Source organism: Chinchilla lanigera, unplaced genomic scaffold (genome assembly GCF_000276665.1).
Source record: "Chinchilla lanigera isolate Chin_1 unplaced genomic scaffold, ChiLan1.0 scaffold00021, whole genome shotgun sequence".
NCBI lineage: Eukaryota > Metazoa > Chordata > Mammalia > Rodentia > Chinchillidae > Chinchilla > Chinchilla lanigera.
Genome location: NW_004955422.1, coordinates 1,546,163 through 1,571,338, shown reverse-complemented (window position 1 = coordinate 1,571,338; position 25,176 = coordinate 1,546,163). Strand labels below are relative to the sequence as shown.

The following is a 25,176-nucleotide window of genomic DNA, read 5'->3' as shown; positions in this document are numbered from 1 at the left end:
TGCAGTTCAGGTTGGCCTTGAACTCACTTCGGTAGCCCAGGCTGGCCTCGAACTTGCAACAGTCCTCCTGTCTCAGCCTCCCAAGTGCTGGGATTACAGGTATGTGCCGTCACCATCGGCTATACCAGATATTTCTTTAAGATTGGCTTTTTTTTTTTTTTAAAGACAGGGTCTCATCATGTAATCCAGACTGGATTTGAACCCGCTTATATAGCCCAGGATGCCTCAACCCCACAGCAATTCTCCTGCCTCATCCTCCCAAGTGCTGGGATCATAGGAGTGTGCCACCACACCAGGCTACACTTGAATTTTATCTGGGGAAGTAGCTCAGTGGTATAGTACTTGCCTAGCAAGGTCCTGGGTTCAATCCTCAGTATTTAAAAACAAAATACACTGGCATTTTTAATCTCCTAAAAGGTTAAGGAATAACTTTTCTATTTCAGTATTTAATGTCTCATTTCACATCCAAATTAACTTTTTCAAAGGAGTCACGAGTAGCCTAAGATCTTTAGTTGACATTATATTCTTGGAAAAGCTGAGAAGAGATCAAAATAACAATTAGTCAGGGACAGTCAAAGGACACGTCATGAGCTACATCCAGCCTGTGAGATTATGTACAAATCCTGGACAAGTCCTCCCTCCTCTGCTGCTGCTGTGACCTCCTCTATTTAGTTCAGCAAGTTTTTACTGCATGTCCCAAGGCCGCCTGCACAATTCAGATGTTCCTTAGCAACTCCTTTTATTAACTGGGGATGGATTCTTTTCAGATACCTGAGTCACATACTTAGCACTGAGGTGTTTCTGTCATTGTGACACGTAAGGTTGGCAGCCCCATCTTGTCTCAAGTAGTTGAGACACAGCAAATAACCTAGGTGTAAGGCATACATCTACTGTACTTCTTTGTGATGACAGATAATAAATAAAAGTAGAAAGCTATGCAAATTTTCCTTTGTACTTCTTGAGGAGTACATAGAGGTAATACCAGACTCTTACCTGTCCAGCAGACAGAGATGAAATAATTCATTCAAGCCAGGTGTGGTGGTGCATACCTATGGTCCTAGTACTTGAGAGGCTCAGGCAGAATGATTACTACAAGTCTGAGGCCAGCCTGGGTTACATAGTGAGTTGAAGGCCAACCTGAATTACAGAGTGAGACCCTGTCTCAAACAAAGAAACAACCATCCAAATTACTGAAAGAGCCAACATGAAAACAATCAACTTTTACCTTATTCTTTAAAACAGAAGATCAGTAGTTTTCAATTTTTTTTTTTCTGTTCACAATATACACTGGGTTACCAGATTTCTTAGTAGTTTTTTATTTTTATTTTTATTTTTTTGGTTTTTTTACGGTACTGGGAATCGAACTCACGACCTCGTGCTTGCCAGGCAGGCACTGTGCCGCTAAGCTAAATCCCCAGCCCCTCTTAGTAGTTTATAAAGGCAGAAAAGACTAGAAACAATAATGAAGTCAGCAATATTAAAAATACAACCACAAAATCCCACAATCACTATGATAGTAAGACAATGTCTCTTGGTCCTGTTATTGATGTGTCGCCAGACAGAGCCATTCTCCTGGGCTGTATTCATGAAGCCAACTTCTCTCATGCTCTAGGAGACACAAGCACACTTTCCAGCACCAGTCCCTCACCTCAGACTTCTCCACCTTGTATCCCACTCTAGGACCCCGAGTGTGGCTTCCTCAACTCAAAGTCAGCCTGACATGGCAGTAACAGCTCACTGAAGTGCACTGATCAAAAGCTGACAGCACACCAGTGTGCTAGATCGCGTAAGGCAAGTCAGGCTGCCTTCAGGAAAGAAAAGCTTCCTCAACTAAGAGGCCATTTGGGTTTACGTACTGCATAATGACTTCAGTAATGCAACATCACCAGGAAAGAAGCCACTGACAGCACCTATTAGGGACAACATCCTCCTGTACCACATCAGAATGACAGCCTGTGATACAGCCAGGAAGACAAGCGACCTCATTGTAGGAGGTCACTCCTAGGAAGACACTGTAATTCCCCAAATTGCTTACTGGGGAAAAGGTAGCTGTGTGTACCTGGTGTGTGTGACAGGAACTTTAGGTGTGCTTAAGAGACCTAGGGAAAACTAAAGAGGCAATAGCTTGCATTTTTGTAACACAGATCTTATAGGATGAGTGTTCCATTGGTATCTTTGGATAAAACCCTACAGCGGAACAAAACTAACTGTCTTACTGTAACTTGTTAGGAAAACTGTGATGGAATGATGTAATCATTAGAGATGAGAAATCACATAAAATGTAGGACCTGTGAATACAGAATAACAGTAGTAATTAAAGGTCCTGAAAAAGCAAGAAAATACTAACTAGACCTGAAAGAATTCTTAGTAAAGTTAATTTTTTTTTGTTTGTTTAAAAATACACATGTCTGGGTATGGTGGGGTACCTATCAGTCCCAGATACTTGGGAGGCTGAGCCAGGAAGATTTCCTAAGTCCAGGAGCTTTGGGCCAAGCCAAGTAAGACCAATCTCTTAAAAAAAAGAAAAAAGTACACAGAAGCACTCAAGAAGTATAGTCCAAAGAACTTACTAAGCAAAAAATTTAAAGCAGGACTATATTACCATTTGAATAGCAACAGACACAGTAGTAAAATCAGTCAATTCTGTTATTTTGTCAACTAATTTCATAAAGTTACTAAACATTAGAACCACTGCAGGAAAAATACCTTCCAGTGAATAAGGCAATAAGTGGACAAGTAAGTGTCCTAAAGTGTATGATTACCATGCACTTCTAAAATCCAAATAGGGACCCCAATATACACTTCTAATTGTCCCCTTGTAAAGCAGCTATACTGGCAGATGGACAAAGTGGGTAGAGATACATAAAACAGTGCTCATTCTAGACTCTTCCCTATGGCTAATAGAGAAGATTAGGATCAAGAAGAGAAATACAGTAGTGGTTCACTGAAAAGGCATCTAGTCCATACAGAGATGCTGAACAGGACCTCTAGAGACAGAAAGGTGAAAAAAAAAAAAAAACAAAAAACACAAAGTCAAAAGAGAAGGAGCAAAGTACACAGCTAAGAAATGGAAAAATGTTAAGGCTCAGCTTGAGATGGTCCACAGACATCTATGATGGGGATGCACACTGTGTTCCCCAGGATCAACTTGAGCACAGGGGACGGGAGGGGAGAATGCATGGGAAAGACTGAATACATTTTAAATTGGAAAAAAGTTAAAGAAAAAAGAGAGGGAGGAAACACTGATTTTAGGACCCCAGGCAAAGCAGAGAATAACAACTAATTTCAAACCCTTAAAAAAAAAATTTCAAGCCCTAGCCAACCTAGCAGCCACCTGGACCCAACGTTTTGTGTAATTTGGAATAAAAAATATTAATCATGATTAACAGAAAAGTTCATCTTTGGTTTCTTACAAGAAGGCAGCTGTGGTGGTTTCCGTGACATTTCCTAATGTTCAACACTTAAAACATCAAAGCCAAAGTGAGATAAATATTCAGTAGCTTAATGTCCGCATCCTCACTTAGAAAAGAAACAGATAACTTGCATTTCTTTAGGAAATAGACTGGCCCTTAATCCCAGCTGTATTAGGTTAAAATGTTCTTTGGTTGAATCTGTGCACACAAAACTTCCCTCCCTTCAAACTGCTCAAGGAAAAAGGAAAAACAGAACATCTAAGAACTCAGAGGATAATTTGTCAAAATATGAAATGCGAAGGACTCAAAATTCCAACCCTTTCCTTTGGTAAGGCCCTGAGGCCATCGCCAGTCTGATAATTTGTTTTAGTTATGTTCCCCACACAAAATTTATGACTCATGTAAAACTGTAAAATGTCACAAACTGCAAGCACAATGCTCAGCTCTTGATACAAAGAAACCTATCCTACTCTGTATTTTCACTGTAAGGTCTCAAATTCAGAGAAAAGCTCACAGGGAACTATGGCTAAAATTCACAAATAAGGAGGGCACAGAAAGCAGGCAGCTTGAAATTAAAATTATCCTTTTTTTAACATTAAAAGTTATCTTCAAATATCAAGACTATAAACTTTTTTCCCCCCAGAATTTCTAAACAATTTCTCTCCAGGTTGGTAATAGAAAAACAGTCCCTCTCCCACACAGGAGAGACACTAATAACACAAAGCACAGGGCAGGGGTTCCATCTGGAACCTGAAAATATAGACCAATACATCACATTAACCAAACCCAAGACACAAAGTACCTAGAAAGTTTGACAGAAAGGGACAAAAAGTATGCATGAAATTGAGGGAGTGAAAAGGCTGGCCTGCCCTTCCTTCCGCACTACAATCTCTAAATCATGCAGCCAGTTCCTCTGCTACTTCCACACAGTGGCAGCTTGAGAAATTTTATAAATGAGGTTTGGGGTTGGCAGCTGAATGGGTGGGGTAGGGACAGCTTAGGTGATCTGTCTTGAGCTGCCAGCACAGCAAGCACACTTTTCACTTAGATGGAGTTTTTGGGGGTGGCTTGCTGTTAGATAATAGTGCCGAGGAGGTATTTAAAGATTCCCATGCCAACTTGGTACTGGGGCTGCTTCTAATCCATAGGACCTCAAATCCTTCCAGGTGAGATAAAGATTAGAACAGCTGGAAACTTCTTCACAGCAGGTGCTTTTAAACTGTCCCTGAGGTATCTTCACCTACAACATGGGACTGAAAAATCTCTGTGTTCATATTTGCAGTTTTAATTAGTTTACCTAACAAGCAGTGTCACATTGTATCACTTTTCACCAGTCACTTCACTTCAGCAGAATCAATGAAACTACTTAGACCAAGAAACACTTGGTGGCTTTTATTAGTCTTCACTTAGCTCCTAAGAAATTAAGTTCAATATCTGTTTAGATACCGAGACAGATGAGATCAAGGGAAAGGCAGGAGGGGAATGGGACCCACAGAGCCAAGACAGAAGAACACGAGGACACACTCTAGCTCTTATCAGGCTGCGAGAGATAAGGTCTAATTTTCTGTGGGGAGCACTGCCTCTGCAGATCACAGTCTGTACATTTCCATGCCCGGCCGTGCACCTGCTCTCAGGCATGCCACTGCTTCCTCTCCTCTCAAGAGTGGAACCTACACGTCCCCATCCACAGCCAACCTGAGTGTGTCCCTTCTCTTCACATTCTGGTCACACATACACATTTCAAGCTGTGGCAGAGGCCCCTACTCGCCGTCATTTCCCGAGGCTTCCCTCATCCTTGAGGTGGGGCAAAGAGATGGTCAACAAGGACACTAACCCAGGGGGTGCCAAACCTCCAAGGAGGGAGCTGTCTTTCTGGTACAGGCTATACCATCTAGAGTGCAACAGCCAGGGAGAAATCCAGGCTTACCTGCAGTGCAGCTTCCATCCCACCAGCCTGCAACAGCTTTCACAGACACTCAGGAAGTAAAGAATACTGAATACTGGGGGATACTGAAGTTGGCTCTGTGTGGCCTGAGGCCCAATCTATGTGCTCATGTTTGGGGCATATTAAGTAATATTTAACCAATCTCACCAATAAAGCCAAGCAGACACTAAGTCCTATGCTGGAGAAGAACTGAGTCTGAGCTTTTCCCATCCATTGCTGCAAGAAAGCTCCATGTGCCACTGTGATTGGACACATAGCAATCCCTTGCCTTAATTTTCAGGAACTTTTCTCCCAAGGAGCTTCTATTAAAGGATCTGTGGATTATAAATGATACCATGGGTACAGGTTTACTTACAGCCAACTTAGTAAGTGCTCCCAGTTAAATCTGTCAGTCTTCCTCCTACACAGAAATACATGTGGCCCCCAGGGCCCAACCACCCACAGAGCTCTTGCACATTTTTTTACCCTCTAGCACACAGGAATAGAGGGGCTACCTCTGGGCACACACCCAGGGAAAAAAAGGTACTTTCTCTGAAACACTAGGTTTAGAAAACCAGGGGCCAGCTTCTTATTTGGATGTCGTTTCTAAATTCATTTTCTCACCCAGTAAGCTAAAAAATGATCTGAGATGGGATGTTTTTTTCAAAGTTCCAAACCCACACATCTATATTGTCAGGTATGTTGAACCTTTCCTCAGCATACATAAAAACACTTAAAACAGCAATTTATTTTGGGTCAGACACCAGGCTACCTCATATCTCAAAACCTATTTGTGGCAGAATCTTGCAGCATTAGCCACTAACAATTTAAGCGTCTCCAATTTAAGGAGTCCATGCCCTTAAAGCCTGAATCTGAGCTAAACCACAAGGCTTGCTTTGGCTACAAGACAACAGCAAAAAAGACCCAAGAAGCAACTGGAAAGTCCCTGTGCCTCAGGGCTGACTTCTCTTGCTACTTTTGGAACCCTGAGGTTCTACATGAAGGAAAGCAGGTTAGTTTAGTGGTGAAGACAAGAAACAAGTCATCCCAGTTGAAGCCAATCTTCTGCCAAATGCCAGGTGTGTTTATGTTAGTTTTCTATGGCTATCATAACAAAATACCAGAAATTTAGTGGCTTAGACAACACAAATCTTTCAGTTTTGTAGGTGTGAAAACCAGTGAGGGCCTCACTATTCTAAATCCAAGGTGCTGGCAGGGCTGCTGGCAAAGTTCCACGTCTTACCACTGTGGTGCTGAGGGCCCCTTTCCTCCCTGGCTATCATGGAGATCATTCCCATCCTCATGGATGCACCTCACTGAGGGACCACTCTGTCCTTCACTCTGCCCTTCTCACACAACTTGACTGGTTCTACCCAGGTAAGTCAGGGCAGTCTCCCTGTAAGAAGATCTGGAAGGTCCCTAAAGCAACACATCCACAGGTCCTGGGACAAGGCTGCGTGCCTCTCTGGCTGACCATCGATTTACCCACTATCCCATCTATCAGTGATGGTGAACTTATGGAGACCCAGTGCCCAAACTGCAACCCCAAACCCTCTACTTCTTGCAAAATGCCAACACTGTAATTAAGTGTGAATACTAAGGTTTTAGTTTAGAAAAAACAACTCGTATATTAACATCTTTTGTCTTAGAAGGAAAACACAATTAACAGAGCCTTCAGTGATAAACAGCTTTTTATTGAAAAGTAAGCATTTGGTGTGCTTTTGCACATTAATGTGATCTGTGCTGCTGTGTGTATGGATGCAAACTTTGGCTAGAGCAACCAGGCTCATGCCAACAGAGAGGGCTCTGTGTGCCTGCTAAGGCACATGTGCCATGGGCTCGCCACCACTGATCTAAGGCCATTCATTCCCAGGCAAGCCACCAACTGACCACTGACAGCAGCCAAGCCCCAAGACCACACAAACTGCAACAACAGAACTATGAGGAATAATGAATGTTGTTTTAGGCTGGGGTAGGAGGCTGAAGCAGGAGGTTCACAAGTTTGAGCCCAACCTGGGCAACTTAGTGACTTAGCAACTTAAACCTTGTCTTATAATAATAATAATAATAATAATAATAATAATAATAATAATAATAATAATAAAAAGGCCAGAGGTGTGGCCCAGTGTGAAGGCCCTAGGTTCACAAAAAACAAATGTTTGAAGCCACTCAATTTTCGTGTGGTTTGCTCAGTAACAAAAACTAACTGATGCAAAGCCAAGGGCTGTGCAATCTTCAACCCAGGCACTGTGCCTCCTGCCCTTTTCTACTAGCTCAACAGCTATGCCTGAGGTCACCTACAGTTCTCTGAACCATAAAACAAAACAATTAAACGGTTTCATTTTTTCTTCTAGCCCAGACCTAAACACTACTGCTAAAATTAAACCGAAGTCAGCCTTATTAACCAACAGAACCACAGAGAGGCTTTCTGTTCCACAACCAGAAGCTATAGACATTCAATAAATGTACACGCTAGAAGCCATGGGGAAAGATCTGAAGGATCGTCTTTGGATAGTGAGAGGAAGTTTCACTGCCACCCAGCTGTCTTCTCGATGCATAACCACAGAGGGCTTTGGGGCAGAGTCTCTAACAGGGGCTTCTAACCTTTCATTAGTCAGTACATTTTCTCAAAAGCACTCCCTCTCCAGTCTGCTGATACTTAAAGGTCTGGAAAACTTCAGTAGAAGGAAAATGCCAATAACAAGTTAATGTCCTCTTGGCTCTTTTGGCTGACTTCCCTGTGCCTGGGTCTTGACTATTAATTGAATGCTGTTCAGATTCCATCTCAGAAACAAATGAGGATGGAGACCAGAGCCTGCCTTCCCCAGACTGATAAGAGCAGCACAGTGCAATTATACCCAAACAGCTTTGTTTTGGAATGTAATCACCGCCCCAGCCTCTTCCCAATGGGATGGCAACAGTGTAATTACCTCTTCAGGATGCACTGTTTGGGAATGTAATTCTTCTACAGGCCCTCTTTCTAGGGGAAAGCAGCAGCAACAAGAACGTAAGAGAATGTGTAGCCCCCTCCCCACTAGCAGTCATGTGCGCCAAAAGAATTACTTTTATTCTCTTAAATTCCAAGTTTAGATTTCAGCTTGTTTTTCTACCAATAAAGAATTACCTACACCTCACAATGGTTCCATTTGAAAAGTCCCAATTTGAAGCTGGACTGCCTGGATTGCAGTTCCAGCTCTTTGAAGTACCAGCTGTAGCACTGGCAAACATATCTCTCTGGACTCAGTTTCCTCATCTGTAAAAATGAGTAAGAGTGGTACACTTTAAGAACGTAAAGATTAAGTGAATTAGTGTGTGGGAGGTGCACAGACCTGTACTTGGTATACAAGGCATCCTTAGGGCTTTTGTGGCTCTCGGGATGGAACCTAGGGGTGCTCTACCACTGAGCTACAGCCTTACGCCCTTTTTATTTTTTGAGACACAGTTTCCCTAAATTGCCCACACAGGACTTCAACTTGGAATCCTCCTGTCTCAGCTTCCCCAAATGCTAGGATTACAGGTTTGTAGCACAACGGCTGGCTTTGTTTCACTTTTAAAACACATTTGAAATTATGCCACACCTACATTTCAGAATTGTGATCAATTCTAGCTCATGGCTAAATCTAATCTTCAGTTACCAAATTCTGTCTTTTCACAACTCTATCAGTTCAGCATGATAGGCAATGTTCTGGATAAATTTTTGTTGTGATTTTTTTTTTTTTTTGAGACAAGGTCCTGTTATATACTCCAGAGTGGCCTCAAGCTTGCTTGCCTCAGCCTCCCAAGTTCTGGAGTTACAGGTATGCACCACCATGTTCAGCATTTTTCTTTTTTTGAGACAGGGTCTCACTATGTAGTCCAGGCTGGCCTTAAACTCACCATATAGCCCAAGGTGGGCTTAAACACAAGGCCATTCTCCTGTTTCTGCCTCCTGCATGCTGGGATTACAGCTAACACCATGCCTGGCAGTTTTGGATAATTTTAACTGTCAGTCTTAGGCTATTTGCCTAAATAAAACTTACCTCTAATAAAGTAACTGTGGATATTTCCTCTTTTTTTGAAACAGGGTCTCCCTAAGTAGTTCAGCCAGGCCTTGAAGTCACTTTGTAGCCCAGGCTGGCCTGCAACTCAAGGCAGTCCTCCTGTCTCAGCCTCCCAAGTGCTAGGATTACAGGTGTGTACCACCACATCCAGCATTTTTGTATAACTTAATTCATATATATTACTAGTCCAAGAGATACCACCTGAGTGCTGTGAAAATCAGCAAGTATCACAAAAAGCAGTTAAAGGCAGTATGTTGTACCACAGATTCAGAAGACGATTCACCTTTTTAGCCATTTTCATTTACTATATAAACGAATTTTCCCCACAGCTCCACTACTCACCCCACCTCCCTGAAAAATCTTTTTTTCCCACTGGAAACTTGAACTCTACCTCCTGTTCGGTTATCCCACCGTTCCCTTATCGTCGAAACCAGTTAAGTTCTCTGCTTTAGGAAGAAATATTTTTGGCTTCTGCTTTACCAGCCTTGAGCCACAAAAATGAAAACTATGAGTTTGTCTGTGGTGCAGTCCTGAAGCACACAGCCCGATACTAAATACAGGTAAGTGGGCTGGGGACTTAGCTCAGGGGCACAGCGCCTGCCTGGCAAGTGCAAGGTCTGAGTTTGATTCCCAGTACTAAAACAAAACAAAACAAATAAACAAACAAAAATACAGACAAGTGAGGCCAGACCCTTCTGGGTAGCACATGGCTACAGTGAGCTGGGCTGAGAAGAAATCCAAGTTCTCAATTTGAAGGCCCTATACAATGAGAGGCTGTCTTTATGGCGTGGCATATGTAGTTATAAGATGACTACCTGGCTCCAAAGTAATACTCAACAGATGATCACCCCCAAATCAGAAGGGTCCCCAGTCACCCACTGCAAGTGTCTCTTTTCACATCCTGGCTTAGCAAGAAATCCATGCTTGCTCTTCAAGCTGAGAGACCCAAGAACTGAGGGAGAGAGCAGGCCTTCTGGACCAGCAGGTGTTAAAGACAGGAAATTAGCACCCACAAATTGGTTCTACTTTGGTAGAGAGGGTGAGAGGTTCCGTCTGCCAGCTCCCATGGTATTTCCAGACAGTTAAGAATAAATGAAGCTGCTTGGGACATGAAAAGAGGAAGGAAAACAAACATAAACTCAGAGTTTTAAAAAGGAGCAGGTGGGCCAGGGATATAGCTCAGCAGCACAAGTGCCTGCCTGGCAAGCACAAGGTCCTGAGTTCGATACTGGGTACCAAAAAAAAAACCAAAAACAAAAAAAAGAGCAGGTGTGTATAATCCCAGCACTCAGGAGGCTGAGGCAGGAAGATTGCTGAGTTCAAGGCTAGCCTGCACTACAAAGTCCAGGTCAGCCTGAATTACATAGTGAGACCCTGTCTCAAAAAACAAACACAAAGGGCTAGGGATATAGCTCAGTGGCACAAGTACCTGCCTAAAAAACAAACACAAAATAAAAAAATAAGGGGCCCGTGGTATAGCTCAGTGGCATGGCACCTGCTTGGCAAGTGCGACATCCTTAGTTCAATCCCCAGTTCCAAAAATAAATACATACATACATACATATATAAAAAGGAGCAGGTAGGGAGTCAGCCTGGATTATCTGCTTCCAGAATTAGATGGGACAGTGAAGAAGGCTGTTCCAAGTCTTTTCAGCGTTTATAAAAAATCTATAATCTTAACATTTGAAACAAAGAAAGAAAATTTAAAGAAACTTGAATAAAGCTGCCACCTTCAGTAGATAATAAGGTTTTAACTTCACATTAGCATTTTTTCCCCAGTTCTGGGGAGCTCACGCTGAGTTACCTTCGCAGCCTTTTTTGTTTTTTGATACAGGGTCTTGCTCAATTGCTAAACTGCCCAGACTGGGCTCAAACTTGCAATCCTCTTGCCTCAGCCTTCCAGAAAGCTGGGATTACAGGCATATTTGGCCCTTTCTTTCCTTGAGTTATTCTGCAGATATCTAGGCTACTGAATCACTTGTTCTGGGGGTTTCAAGGCATGTCACAGCCCACACCAGTCATAAGCTAAACAGAATGAAGTAAAAGGACTCCAGCATTATGGTGGATCATTACAGGTTAGAGGGAATCTTTAGCCAGCACCTTCAAAATGAGCAATAACTCTAAGGAACGCAAAACCATGAGAATTAATAAATGGAGACCACATTACTTCTACAGAAGCCCCAGAAGACAAAGAACTTAAAATACAAGTAAGCAGTGGTCTCAATTCAGACATGTTGCTGTTAGGCTTTCTTTCTCAGAAGAAAAGAAACAAGTAGGAAATATGTTAAAAACTTGAAAGCAAGGTGATATGCTCAATTTGTCTTGAAATGAAAATGCTTAGTAGACCTGATAGGAATGTGCTGTTCCAGCATAAAAGCTAAATGATTCTCTGAACTCTCATAGCCACCCTCTGTCTATACTTCTGCCTTAGTATTCAGCATAGCAATCACTGTCCTATAGCTATTAATGAGCATGATGGACTACTCAGCAGATGGTATGCTTATGGAAGACAGAGACAGAATGTTATTCCAATGCCTAACACTGCACAATGTAACAAAAGCTCAATAAATGCTTACTAAATCAAATGGCTGATAGACCAGCTGAGCGCTCTGCAGGTGATTACAAATTAATTTATTTCCCCCCATTACTAATAGCTCCAGACCAAGGGTTACACATCAGGAGCACAAATACATCTTAGGTTCCTGATGCGCATACCCCTTAATGTGGTGCTAAGTCATCTCTTCCTATGCCTCTGCCTCCATTCCTCGACTAATGAGTTAATCTAGACCAGTGGTGTTCAAATTTTAAGTGCATCAGGATCACCTGGGAAAAGCTTTAGAGTGCAAGTTCCTTCGTCCTAACAGCAGTTTCTGTCTCAGAGGGTCTCAGGAAAGTCCAAGAACTTGCCTTTGCATCTAGCTGCCAGGTGAGGCTGACGCTGTCAGGACCACACTCTGAGAATCCCATGCTGACTGGCATGGCTACACAGCAGCAAGTACTTGGTCTCTCCCCTACCCCCGGTACCAGGAATTGAACTCACAACCTCGTGCTTGCCAAGCAGGCGCTGTGCCGCTGAGCTAAATCGCCAGCCCCCTTGGTCTTGAGTAGATATTTACTGTATTTATTTCATCAGCACAGAAAAGCTTTTTTAATTTTTTTTTTTTTTTTTTTTTTTTTTTGAGACAGGGTCCCACTATGCAGTTCAGGCCAGACTTGAACTCACTATGTAGCCCAGGCTGACCTCAAACTTATAGCAATCCTCCTGCCTCAGTTTCCTGAGTGCTGGGATGATAGGTATGGACCACCACACCGGGCTGCTATACATTATTCTAAGTGTTTTACATATAAAGGTTGAGTATTCTTTACCTGAAATGCCTAAGACTAGAAGGGTTTTAGATTTCAGGGTTTGCTTTTTCTCGCAGATTTTGAAGTATTTGCACAAATATTTAAAATGAGATGTTTAGGGGATGACAAGTCAAATATAAAATTTGTTTCATATACACATAGCCTAAAGGTAATTTTATATAATATTTTAAATAATTTTGTGCATGAAACAAAGTTTCACGGGATGGGGTTCTCCACTTGTGGTATTTGTATCAGGACTCAAAAAGTTCTGGATAAAGGGGAAGGTAGACACCTGTAATCCCAGCTACTCCAGAGGCTGAGACAGGAGGATCTTAATTTTAAGGCCAGCACGGGCAACATGAATCAGCAAGATCCTATCTCAAGGGCCAGGCATGGTGGGGCACGCCTGTGACCCTAGCACTCAGACAGCTGAGGCAGGAGGAGCATGATGAGTTCGAGGCCAGCCTGAACTACATAGGAAGACCCTATCTGGGGCAAAAAAAAAAAATCTGTTTTAAAATAAAAAGGCTAGGAATATAGCCCAGTGCTAAAGCACTTACTTAGCATACATGAAGTGCTGGGTTCAATTCCCATTACCATAGAAAGCTAGAATTTCTGAGTATTTCAGAATTTCAGATTAAGGATGATCAACCTGTATTACATTTAATCCTTAAAATATCCTGTGTGCTAAACACTATGCTTAGGCACATTCTATGGGATAGGGCAAAAAGTAGAATTATTGATCCAAATGATACCACTGGGAAGTGGCACAATGAGAATTTGAACTTAGACTGGCTCCAAAACCCAAACTTTCTTTGTTTTGTGAGACTGTCTCACTAGGTAGTTTAGGCTGGTCTTGAACTCACTGTGTAGGCCAAGCGGGCTTCAAACTCATGGTGATCCCTCAACCTCAATCTCCTGAGTGCTGGGATTACAGATGTGCACCACCACACCTGACCAAAACCTCTATCTCTTAATTTGGCTATATTGCCTCTTGGGCAAACACTATACCCTGCAAAAGGTAAGTTGGGATACCTTCAGAGCTTTTTCAAACTGTACAGGAAGATGTTTTGATCCAAGCTCAGGCTTGAGCTGCAGTTCCTTTAGCTGACTTATCAGGACAGTAGTTAAAAGCCTAGGGGAACCATTAAATTTTCAGTGGCAGGGGAAAAAACAAACAAACAAATCAAGCCACTCACTGGCTAGGCTGTGAACTCCTTGAGAGCATTTAATTATCTTGTAATACCCAAGGTACCTAGAAGAGGCTAAGCATTTAGAAAGTGCTGCCTATAATTCAAAGTGACCTTACAGAAAGGGCACATGGGTAAAACAGCAATGGAGAAAGATCAAAAGGTGACTTCCTAGGAGAAAGAGAAAGGCACAGAAGAAAACAGAGTCACACATATTAAAGGGACTGAAAAGTTCATTGACAATGCCCAATATTTTTCCCTGAAGCCTGAAGAACTACAGACACTCCTCATTTAATGACCAAGTTCTAGTCCTGTGGCTAGGTCATTAACTGAATTGGTCACTAAATAAGGAGATGTATACAGTATGTACATGACAATATTCAGAACAAAGAAATGTTCAAAGGAAACTCTAACTTGATGACTTTGCTTTTATTTGCCTAATTCTTATACATAGTACTGTAATATATAACACAACACAAAATTATAGTACTGTACCATATATTACAGCACTATATAAATAAAGTGTACTGTATCAAAAAAAGACACTAAGGCTCCATCAACAAGATGTATAGAACTGTACAAAAAAATGACGGGTGGTATCATTCAGTAGCAAGTTCAGTCCAAATAGCATTCCACGCTTGTCAAGACCAAACTGTCATTAAACAGGTAAGCTGTTAAATAAGTATCTATATTAGGTATATTATTAAAATAGTTCAATGAAAATGCTTTGTTTTTAAGAACACATGCTATCCAACAACCTTTAAAATTAAACATAACAAAGCCAGGCATGGTGGCACATGCCTGTAATCCCAGCACTTGGGAGGCTGAAGCAAGAGGATCGTTGCGAGACCAGCCTGGGCTACAAAGCTCAAGGCAGCCTTTGAACTGCATTGTGAGACCTTGTCTCAAAAAGACAAAAACAAAAACATAATAGCCACCAACAAATCATTATCAGCTCAGTTCAGGCAATACTGATCCCTCGCATGTCAGAAAAAGCAGGGATGAAAATATTCAGAAAATCCAGGGTATCTTATCATACAGCAGTGACAGAGAAAGTGCTCATCAATAATCAAGATTGTAAAAAGAGGCAAACCAGATATGATCTTTAGCAAACCACATGCCCTTTCCTGCCATCTTAGGTGCTTCCATGAATTCTTTAAGGTTACATTGATCACATAGCTGATACTACTGGAAGCTGTGGTTTGAATGTGCAATTTTGGCTCATTAAAGAAGGAGCTTCTTCAGGACCTTGCAATGGATCAGTGAAACTGAAATACTATTAATAAGATATCTAGAACCTTCTTGCCTCTGTAGAAATCACTGGAAATGCCAAATATCCTTGACAATGAACTGGCATGGTGGAGTCACTGCTCTGTCCATCTTTGCATTAAATACCTTGGAGGACAGAAAGACATATAAAGTATGTAGTAAAGGAGCTTAGTAGCCAGGAGTGTAAGACAAATATTAAACACATAACCATAGAGCCAAGAATAACAGCGATAACTAATGGTTCAACTACTTCTTGTGGTTTACAAATACACACACACACATTCTTGAGAAAACATGTTCTTTCATATGATGAGACATTTCTACATATCAAAAAGTTTCAAGTGTAACATCACTTCTAAAGAATTTGTTTATATCTGAGAATTTATTTAACTCCAAATGAATCTGTTTTATTTTCACCTAAGGAACTGTTGGAAGCAAACAGTCCTTCAAAGTGGGCTAAATAAAAAGACAGCACAGACAGATCTTTCTGGCCCTTTGGCACAGCTGTTCTGCCTGTATCATATGTGATCAACAGGTCTCATAAGACTGTGCTCCAAATCATTCCCTTCTGTAGCAAAACAGGCAAACCATCTATTTTTGGGGGTATAAGGCTACTTGTTTTGCCTCAATATTCAAAACAGGTAGCTTACTTTTCCCCAGTATCAGATTATAGAAATCATCTTTTGTTTTGTTTTGCTTTGTTTTGGAGACAAGGTCTTGCTATGCAGTTCAGGCTAGCTTTGAACTCACTATGTAGCCCAGGCTGGTCTCAAATTCCCAACGATTCCCCTTCCTCAGCCTCCTGAGTGCTGGGATTATAGGTGTGCACCACCATATCCTGCAATAATACATGTTTTGAAGACATTTGTCTTTCATGAATGCTATGTTTATCTGCCCAAGATGCTTAGTGAGTATGCCTGAAATACAATAGGCTACAATCACTCCTTGTTTAATGACCAAGTTTTGTTTCCCCTGACTAGCTCATTAAATGAATTTGTCACTAAATGAGGAATTGTATACAGTATGTACATTACAATATTCAGAACAAAGGAATGGGCAAAGGAAACTCCAACTTGATGACTTCACTTTTATTAAACTGTTAAGAACAGGTACTATACTTGATCTTAGCCAAAAGGCTGAGAAGTGATTGACTTTACTTTTATTTGCCTCTTACATGCCATACTGTAACGTATAACAAAACATAAATCTACAATGCTATACAGTATAAATAGCAAAAATCACAGTAGTGTATATAAAAGGTGTAGTGTAAAAAAAAAGACATTATTGAGGCTCTATTAACAAGATGTACAGAACCCCCTCCCCCCAAAAAAGACATGCCATAAATCCTGTGGTGGGTCATAACTCTGAACAGTTGTTAACCAAGTAGGTCATTAAACTATAATATCTACAAAGGCAATTCAATATAGACACTGGAAGCATACCTCTCACTGGTGGTATAGATACACACTGGTATAAGGAGGTGGTAAAGGGCTGGGATAGACAGCACAAGTGATTGGTATACACCAAGTAAGTGAAAGGGAAGGCTGTGTTCTCAGGGAGGAGTGCTGCATTTACTTCTGTTTCCTAGGCAACCAAGCCATCCCCTTATCGCCTTCACTTTCATCACTGGAGCAGAAGGAAAGGTAATTGGGTTAATTATTAAAGCAGCACTAGTTGGTTAGTACCACCACCATTAATTGTCCATTTATCTGGGGTTTATAAACAGCCATCTTAATTGATGTTGGGTTGGAATGTGCCACTCACTTTATTTGCCTGGCTACTGGGTACCAGAAGGGTACAAAGCAGGAAGATAAAGAGCTCAGCCAAGGAGATAAAAGGCCCAACACCAGAATCATTGTTCATTCCCATTTCATACTTCAGCAGTACCATGATGGCCTTCAAATGCATTAACTATCATTCATCTTTCTCAGATTGGCTAGTCAAAGTACAGATCTAAAGATACTGAATGATTAAGCAATCTGTTATACTAGACAACTGTATTATCAGGTGATAAAATCAGGCTAGTTACTAAAAGTCAGCAAGCCTGAGGTTCCAGATGCCCATGGAAGTTGACCAAACTAGACTAATGGCCTCCTGAAAGCAATTCCCTAAGGTACCAGACAAGGTGAGATAGGGGTCAGTCTGTTAAAGAGAGAATATTTGTATTTTTAACAAATACAAGAGGGCCAAAAGACAACCAAAAATAAAGTTAACAAGGAAAAGTTATTGGGATGGGGTAATTCTGTCTCACACCAGTGAACAGAGAGAAGGATAAGAGTATATAAATCAATGTAACTGTTGGGTTTGTTTTCTATACAGATGTGCTGTGTAACAGTAGCACAAGGGGAAAGGAGTAGAGCTACAGAGCTACAGTGTAGCAACGCATCTGTATCTTATCAGAGGTCTATATAAATTTGAAAGGACCCTTACAAAATACTGTTCACAACTATGAAAGGTATTAAAATGGTGCATGAGATGGTATCCATTTAATACAAAGTCATCATAGGAAAACATGAATAAAGAAGACAGTAAAGGCCAGGGATGTAGATCAGTGGCACAGCACGGGCCTGGCAAGCACAAGGTCCTGAATTCAATTTCTGGTACCACCCCACCTAAAAGACATTAAAGCCAGGCATGGTGGAGCACACCTATAATACTAGCACTCAGGAGGCTGAGGCAGGAGGACTGCCGTGAGTTCAAGGCTAGCCTGGGCTACACAGTGAGTTTAATACCAGCCTAAATTACAGAGTGATTCTCAAAAAAAAAACAAAACAAAACAAAACAAAAAAAACCACATTAAAAATACAAAAAAAGAGCAAAATGACAGATAAAAATCAACAATATTAACAATAACATCAACTGTAAATGGATCAAATAATTCAAAGACAAGATTCAACTATGTGCTTTCTACAAGATATGCACTTCAGATTCAAAGATCTAAATAGGTTGAAAGCAAAAGGATGGGAAAAGATGTACCATACAATCAACAACCAAAAAGAGCTGCAGTATCTACACTGATTAAAACTGACTTTAAAACAAAAATATTACTAGAGACAGAGGGACACTTTATAATGATAAAAAACTGTAAGAAAAAAAAGCTGTAAGAACTATGAACATACATGCATATAATGACAAAATCCCAAGATATATGAAGCAAAAACTGACAGAATTAATGGGATAAAGACAACAATACCTGAAATTTCAATACCACACAATAATAAATAGGACAAGAAGACAGAATACCAGCCAGGATATACAGCACTTGAACAACACTATCAACCAAGTAGATCTACCTGACATCTACAAGACTCTACCTAATAATACACATTCTTCTCAAACACATCGGTAACATTTTCCAGGGTAGATCCTAAACTAAGTCAAAATAGTCTAATAAATTTAAAATAATTGAAATCATGCAAAGTATGTTCCTAGGCCACAGTGAAATTAAATAAGAAATCACTAACAGAAGGAAATGGGAGTAATTCACAAACATGTAAAAATGAACAACATACTCCTAAATAACTAACGGGTCAAAGAAGAAATCATAAGAGAACTCAGGATGACTGGGCACAAAGCTGCCTCTACCCCAAGATACTTGACCAGGCTCCAAAGACCTCTGGGTACGAGCAAGAAAATCCTGACACTTCCCATTGATTTTAATCAAAATAGTAAATTAAGGCCCACATCTGCTAAAGCAGATGCTCATTAGGATGAAAGTCAAAAAGATTATGCAGGGCAGATAATGTGACCCAGGTCCCTATTCCTCAGAAGTTTTTTGTTCTTTCAGTAATTACTAGGAGGCTGTCAAATGCCAGGGCTTCTCATTTCACTTTTATGAGGCCTCAAATATGCAGGAAAATATTTTAAGCTTAAGAATCTTTTGGCAGATATTCCCTACTTGATGAACTCAAGCAAAATAGCACAGAAGACCAAATGGAACTCTTATGAGTCAGGCAGACCTGGAGGAAAGTTCCAAGTCTGCTTTCTCATGGTGCTATACAGGCCAAGTGGCATAACTTCTCTGAGCCTTAGTTTTCTTCCCTGCAGAATGGAAATGGTACCACCTACCTCACAGGGTTGACAAAATGATTAAAGAAGATAACGTATGAGAAAGCACATAGGATGGTACCTGGCCTGTCGCAGGCAGTCACTTCCTTTGCTTCAGTTGCTGTAACTACAATGAGCTAACGCTGTCTACTAAAGAGTCAGCAGGGGGTGCTCTCTAGATTTCTGCATGTTTCCCCAAATATACACCTGGTAGAGTTACAGTAGCTTTAAATGTATTTACACCTGTTTAAGTTTGGGCCCAAACTGGCTCTGACCTGGGTTAAAGGGTTGCTGAAAGCCACCAGAAACCTATAGAATTGTTGAAGATAAGGGTGAAAAGATGAAGATGATCAGGTTATCAGGATTCCCGCTTGGTAGCTTCTGTTTTCTATTATCACCCCAGGTTCTTCTGGCAGAAAGAAGATCGAAAAGATCTTAATTTTTCAAATCTATTTTTGTTGATGTTTCTCAGTAGCTTTTGTTAAGGCCCATTGGATACTCATTTGTCACCAGAGCAATGATCACACCTTTCATTCCTTCCTTTTCCCTTCCTTCCTTGCTTCCTTCATTCATAACAGGAATTGAACTCAGGGCCTTGCACTTTGCCAGGCAAGCGCTTATGCTGCTGAGCTACATCCCCAAGCCTGGTCGTACCTCTTAAAACTGTATGTATCTGCTTTGTCCCTCCATGTCTGCCAAATTTGCATGCTTCACCTCTGCAAGAAGCCACTCGTTACACGGAGAATCCAATAATATTTTGAGCCAAGAAATGAACAGTAAGATTAAGTACGGCTTACCACCGAGACTGAGCTATAGGAGGGCAGGGCTCATAGCCATCTTTATTTACCCTCCTATCCTAGAAGACTGCCTGGCCCATAACAGTTGCGGAACAAGTATGTGCTGAATGTAATTGTTCAGGAGCCATGATAACCTCATTTCAATCATACAAGAGAAAGTGCCTTTCCAGGAAAACTGGGAGTGCTTTACTGCTAAAAGGCCAATTTTGGGGGGACGGGCGGGGTTCCCAGTACCGGGAATTGAACTCATGACCTCGTGCTTGCCAGGCAGGCGCTGTACTGCTGAGCTAAATCCCCAGCCCCTAAAAGGCCAATTTCTCTTTCACTCAGAAAGCCATTATTATAGCAGCTCAATTACATGACCACAAGTAAGTTTAATAAAAGCAAAACATCTGTATCCAGGAGGACAAGAAGGCTTGGGAAAGAGCTATTAAATAATACGATTTTCCACAACAAGCACCACTCGGTCATAAAAAGCCATGTCTAGGAACTACTTAAAATGGAGGAATTAAATAAGAAAAACTCTGAAGGTCAGTCAAGTTCCCTGAGAGCTCTTTCCCTCTTCTTGATTAAGGTCCTGAAAAAGGAATGCTAATTTGATGCTTTATCTGTTAAACAACTGCAGGGAGGCAGACTAGGCAAGCAGCTTGGAGATCTCACCCTGGAGCCCATAAGGCTGTGGGGGCTCAATGCTGCCTGGCTGCATCTGCTGGAGGACTTGATGCTCTGGGCTTCAGCTCCCGCCACTGTTACTTAGGTAAATCTCACAGAATTACTATACCATACGACAGAAATGGAGTGTGTATAAAGCACTTAAAATCCCCCCCAGTACACAGCAAGTGCTCAATAAATGTTAAGCATTTCTTGTTGCTGTCATTATTGTTGGCATTTTCTCAAGGAAAGACAAAAATGACACAACTGCCAAGAGAATCTAGAACAATGATGGCAAACCGTTTAGGGCTTTCAATGATAACAAACATCCTGCTGCTGTGCTGGGTGGTGGAGGCAGATGTTTGGAACAAAGAAGGGAGAGGAGCTGCCAGGCAGAAAGTGACTATCTACAGTGAGGAGCTTCTACAAGTCTTCTGCTAAGCCTTGAAGTATCCCAGACAAAGAGATGTCCAAGGCCACAGGGTCTGTCTAACAGCCAGGCCAGAGCCCTCCTCAGATGAAGCTGGCAGATCTCTATGGTGTAGTCTGCTCCCTGGCCAGCCCGGGGCCAGCAAAGCTTTGATGACTGGCAGAGAAAGCCCTGAGGATTCTGGGATTTCTAGGCCTCAGTATTGGGTCAAGGATGCCACTCTGGGGAAGCCAGATCCAATGGGCTACAAGCTGTCACAAGTATTTGCTCTGCCTTACTGGATCCCTCTGTACTTTTAATCACTACGTGGCACAGGTTTTCCACTTGTTTTGCTTTTGCAGTGCTGGGGATCAAAGCCAGGGCTTCATGACAGACAACCACTCTGCACTCAGCTATATTGCCAGTCTCAAAATTTTTCATGAGGACACGTTCTTTTTTTTCTTTTGTCTTTTTGAGACAGGGTCTCACTATGCAGTGCAGGCTGGCCTTAAGCTCACTTTGTAGCCCAGGCTGGTCTCGAACTTATCCCTAGTGAACTTAATCCCTAGTGCTGGATTACAGGCGTGTACCACCATGCCTGGCCAAATTTTACATTTTTCATGCCTTTTCATACATCAATTTACAAGTTAGCAGTGTAGGAAGGGGAAAGAGAAGTAACCTTTGTCATCAGAAGCTGCTGGACACACATGTTTCACAGCCTGGTCACATAAAGTTTCAGAGCTCATAAAAACTGGCCCAGTAGGGCTTTTCCAGCTCATTTTCTGTTCTGCAGAAAGTTTTGATCCAACTCCATGGGTCTCTCCCCCATCTCAACCGTCCAAAGAGTCCACAGTGCCTGGAAGCTCCATGCACTGGCAGCAGCAAAGCTTTGGAGAGGTGTGCGTTAAGCTCCTAATTAAATCACAAGATCTGGCTCATGAGTATCTCTCCAACCGAAACGTGAACAAGATACCTTATCATTCAATTACAAGTATAGCCAGAATTTAATTGCTGGAATAAAAAACAAACAGTTTAAACATTTTTAACAAAAAGTCTGAAGGAAGTAGGAATACAAAAGAGAAAGTTTTTTTCAACCCTGCTATTTACTGCCTGGAAGTAAGGAAGTGAGGACTCCAGAACAGTTTTCAGCCAAGACACTATTATAACCACACAGATAAAGGAGCAAAAGGTTTTATCTGGTTCCCTGCCACCTCACAATGTAAAAATCCAAAAAATCATTTCCTTACCTGCCAAGACCCTGTTAACAGAAGAGTGTGTAGCCAACCCAGGCTGTCCACGTTCATGAAAAATCCCAGCATAAGGCAAGTACTCGGGCAGCAAAAAACGCCTACAAGAAGGAATCATGTGTGAAAAGCCTACTGAAGACAACCACAATACAAGGAAATGCTATTTGCCTTTAAAATTCTAGGCTATGGGATAACACTTAACCTTAAAAAAACCACAGAAACCCAAAAAGGTATGAAAATTCCCAGGATTTGTCCTTTCATAAATTTGTATCACCTTCCTGCCCTTCTCAAATAACCTCACCCAATCATACCCAAAGCCTCCAAGGTTTTTGTCTTTGAACAGGATGCTCCCAGTACCAGTTTTCTCTCTCTTTTCATTGTGGTTAATCCTCTCCTGTCAAGTCTTCAGGTGGCAGGGTGGGAATATAGGCTCATTAGAAAATAATTCCAGATATGGATAATCCAAAGATCCCAAAGTAGGTTTAAAACTAAGTCCTAAGCTCCTTCTGTCGTTCACAACCCAGTTTTTACCTTGGAACGAAGCGTCCAAGTGAAGGTGCAGACATCCGGGCATTTCGGGGAGCTCGGTGCCTGGATCTGTCACCATTATCCCTGGAGAAAACAAAAAGATTACGCATAAGAAAGTTATTAAGAAAAAGCCAGAAAAAGCCACATGGTGGCACACACCCATAATCTCAGCATTCAGCAGGCTGAGGCAGGAGGATAATGAATTCAAGGACAGCTTGGGCTTCATTCCTGACACTCTGTCCCAAAAAAACAAAAACATAGAGTGCTTACTGAGACACAGAGAAATACTGAAACAGAATCATCCACCATTCCCCAAACTAAATTCCTAACGAGGGAAGGAATCTACAGAAATCAGTCATCTGTTTGGCTCACTAATTTGGGTGGTATGTTACTATAGTACATTTCTAGAGAATCTCAACTAGAAGCTTTCTGAGCATTTACCAATAGTTTAGGAAAGAGAAGGAGGATTTTTCTTGAGTCAGTGTGGTCTTTGAACCTGTGACACCTGAAACTGAAGCCAAGCTTAGATCTTGGGATCTGCAACATAAATTTGCAAATAGTTTTCTTCACATGAATCAGATGACCTCCCATATGGAAAAATCAGTGGTAAAGAAAAAAGAAAAAGACTATAGTTAGTTCCTTCTTTGAAAAACACAATGGTGAACATTAGAAAATGCAATCACAAGCCAAATCACTTAAGTAAAAAGAAAAAAAATCAACATGTTTTCTTTATGGATATTAAAACAATTATAATAACTAGCATTTATTTACTATGAAGTTCCAGTACAAATGTTACTGTACCTCATTTAATCTTTCTAGCTACCCCACAGAGTATTATTAGTTCTGTTTTACAGATAAGAAGACTAAGATCTAGACAGGAAAATACCTAAGGTCTCACAACTAGTAAGTGGCTAAAGCAAGACTCAAGGAAGATCTGATTTTAAAGCCCTGGATCTTTCTGCTACACTTCACTGTTTCCTACAAGAAAAGGGAAAAAAGGAACTTCACGTGGCTTTGTTTCCAATGCATCGCAGGAACAATAAGCCAAAGGGCATAGACTGGACAGAACAGTCCAGTTTAATAAGCTCCTTAAACAACTCCACAAAATAAATGAACTTCTGAGAGCTTGATTTGGGACATTTTCCGAATTCTCCCTTTGGATTATTGTCAAATCAATGAGATAATCTTCAAACCAACCCTGGAACCAAAGTGAAGGCAATGCTTTGATTTTAAGTGGACCATTGGGAGCTGTATAAGCCTGAAACAAAAGCCTATGAAGGTTTTTATATCTTGGTAGATTGGCTGCTGAGCAATAAGAGAAATCAATACCAGGGATATTGGAAGTTCATCCATTAAAAGTCAGTATTTGGTTTTTATTTTCCCAAAAAGAGAAAGCACACTATTGTTTACCTTAAGATATCATATTCCTTGGACTTGAAACATTATATATAAAAGGAGGAATAAACAGAAAGAGAAAGACTAAATAGAGTAAAAAGAGGGCTAAAAAACAAAAAGAGATCAGAAGTTCTAGCTGGATGTGTTGGTACACATCTGTAATTCCAGCACTCAGGAAGCTGTTAGCACGAGCATCACAAGTTGGAGGCTTGTCTGGACTACATAGCAAGTTCAAAGCCAGGCTGAGCCACACGGTAAGAGACCCTGTTTCTAAAAATGGGGGCTGGAGATGTCTCTCAGTGGTAGAGCACCCATAGGTTCAACTGCAAGTACTAAAAGAAGTGGGAGAGGGGGATGAAGTGGGGGTTGAAAAGAAAAGAAACAAGAAAACTGATAACTAAGCTAGAAAGAAGTGCCAGGGAGAAAATCCAATGACTCCATTCCACAGTTCTCAGAGAACCACATTGCAGAGCTGACAATTTGCTCCTACAAGGCCAAAGAGTCACCTCCTTCTGGACAACAAAGAATCCTTTATCTGGTGTCAACCATGGAGGGCAGGGGAGGAGACACCAGGCACTGAGGAGTTTCAAACACCCGAGGGCAACACAGAACTTGGTGAGAAAATGCAGGAAGACAACTCAGAACAATGGACAAACACCAAGGCTGCAGGAAATGCTTACAACATATATCACACAGCTTTTTCTGACATTATTAAAGCCTAAATGCGATGAAGTTTGTTATGATTCAGTTTCTTCACTTAAAAAAAAGGGGGTTAAAACACTAAGTTTTGTGTTGTATGTATTTTACCACCAAAGGAAAAAAAAAAAGAAAAAAAGGAGAAAGGGGTTGGGGTTAGAATATGGCCAGCACAAACGGTTTTAAGGTGTTTAGAGATTACTGGAGAAATTTTTTAGAAAAGGA

At 41.3% G+C, this 25,176-nt stretch overlaps 1 protein-coding gene across 5 annotated transcripts in view; it reads right to left on the bottom strand.

Annotated features, from left to right (window-relative positions):
• Ambra1 (autophagy/beclin-1 regulator 1) overlaps nt 1–25,176 on the bottom strand; it is a 188,977-nt gene that overhangs the window by 73,030 nt on the left and 90,771 nt on the right. For all 5 annotated transcript variants that reach the window (XM_005384021.2, XM_005384022.2, XM_005384023.2 and 2 more), the window contains 2 exons: nt 22,864–22,944; nt 22,333–22,433 (listed from right to left, as the gene is read on the bottom strand). In XM_005384021.2, the coding sequence (XP_005384078.1) occupies nt 22,333–22,433; nt 22,864–22,944 (182 nt within the window). The remainder of the gene's footprint in view (nt 1–22,332; nt 22,434–22,863; nt 22,945–25,176) is intronic.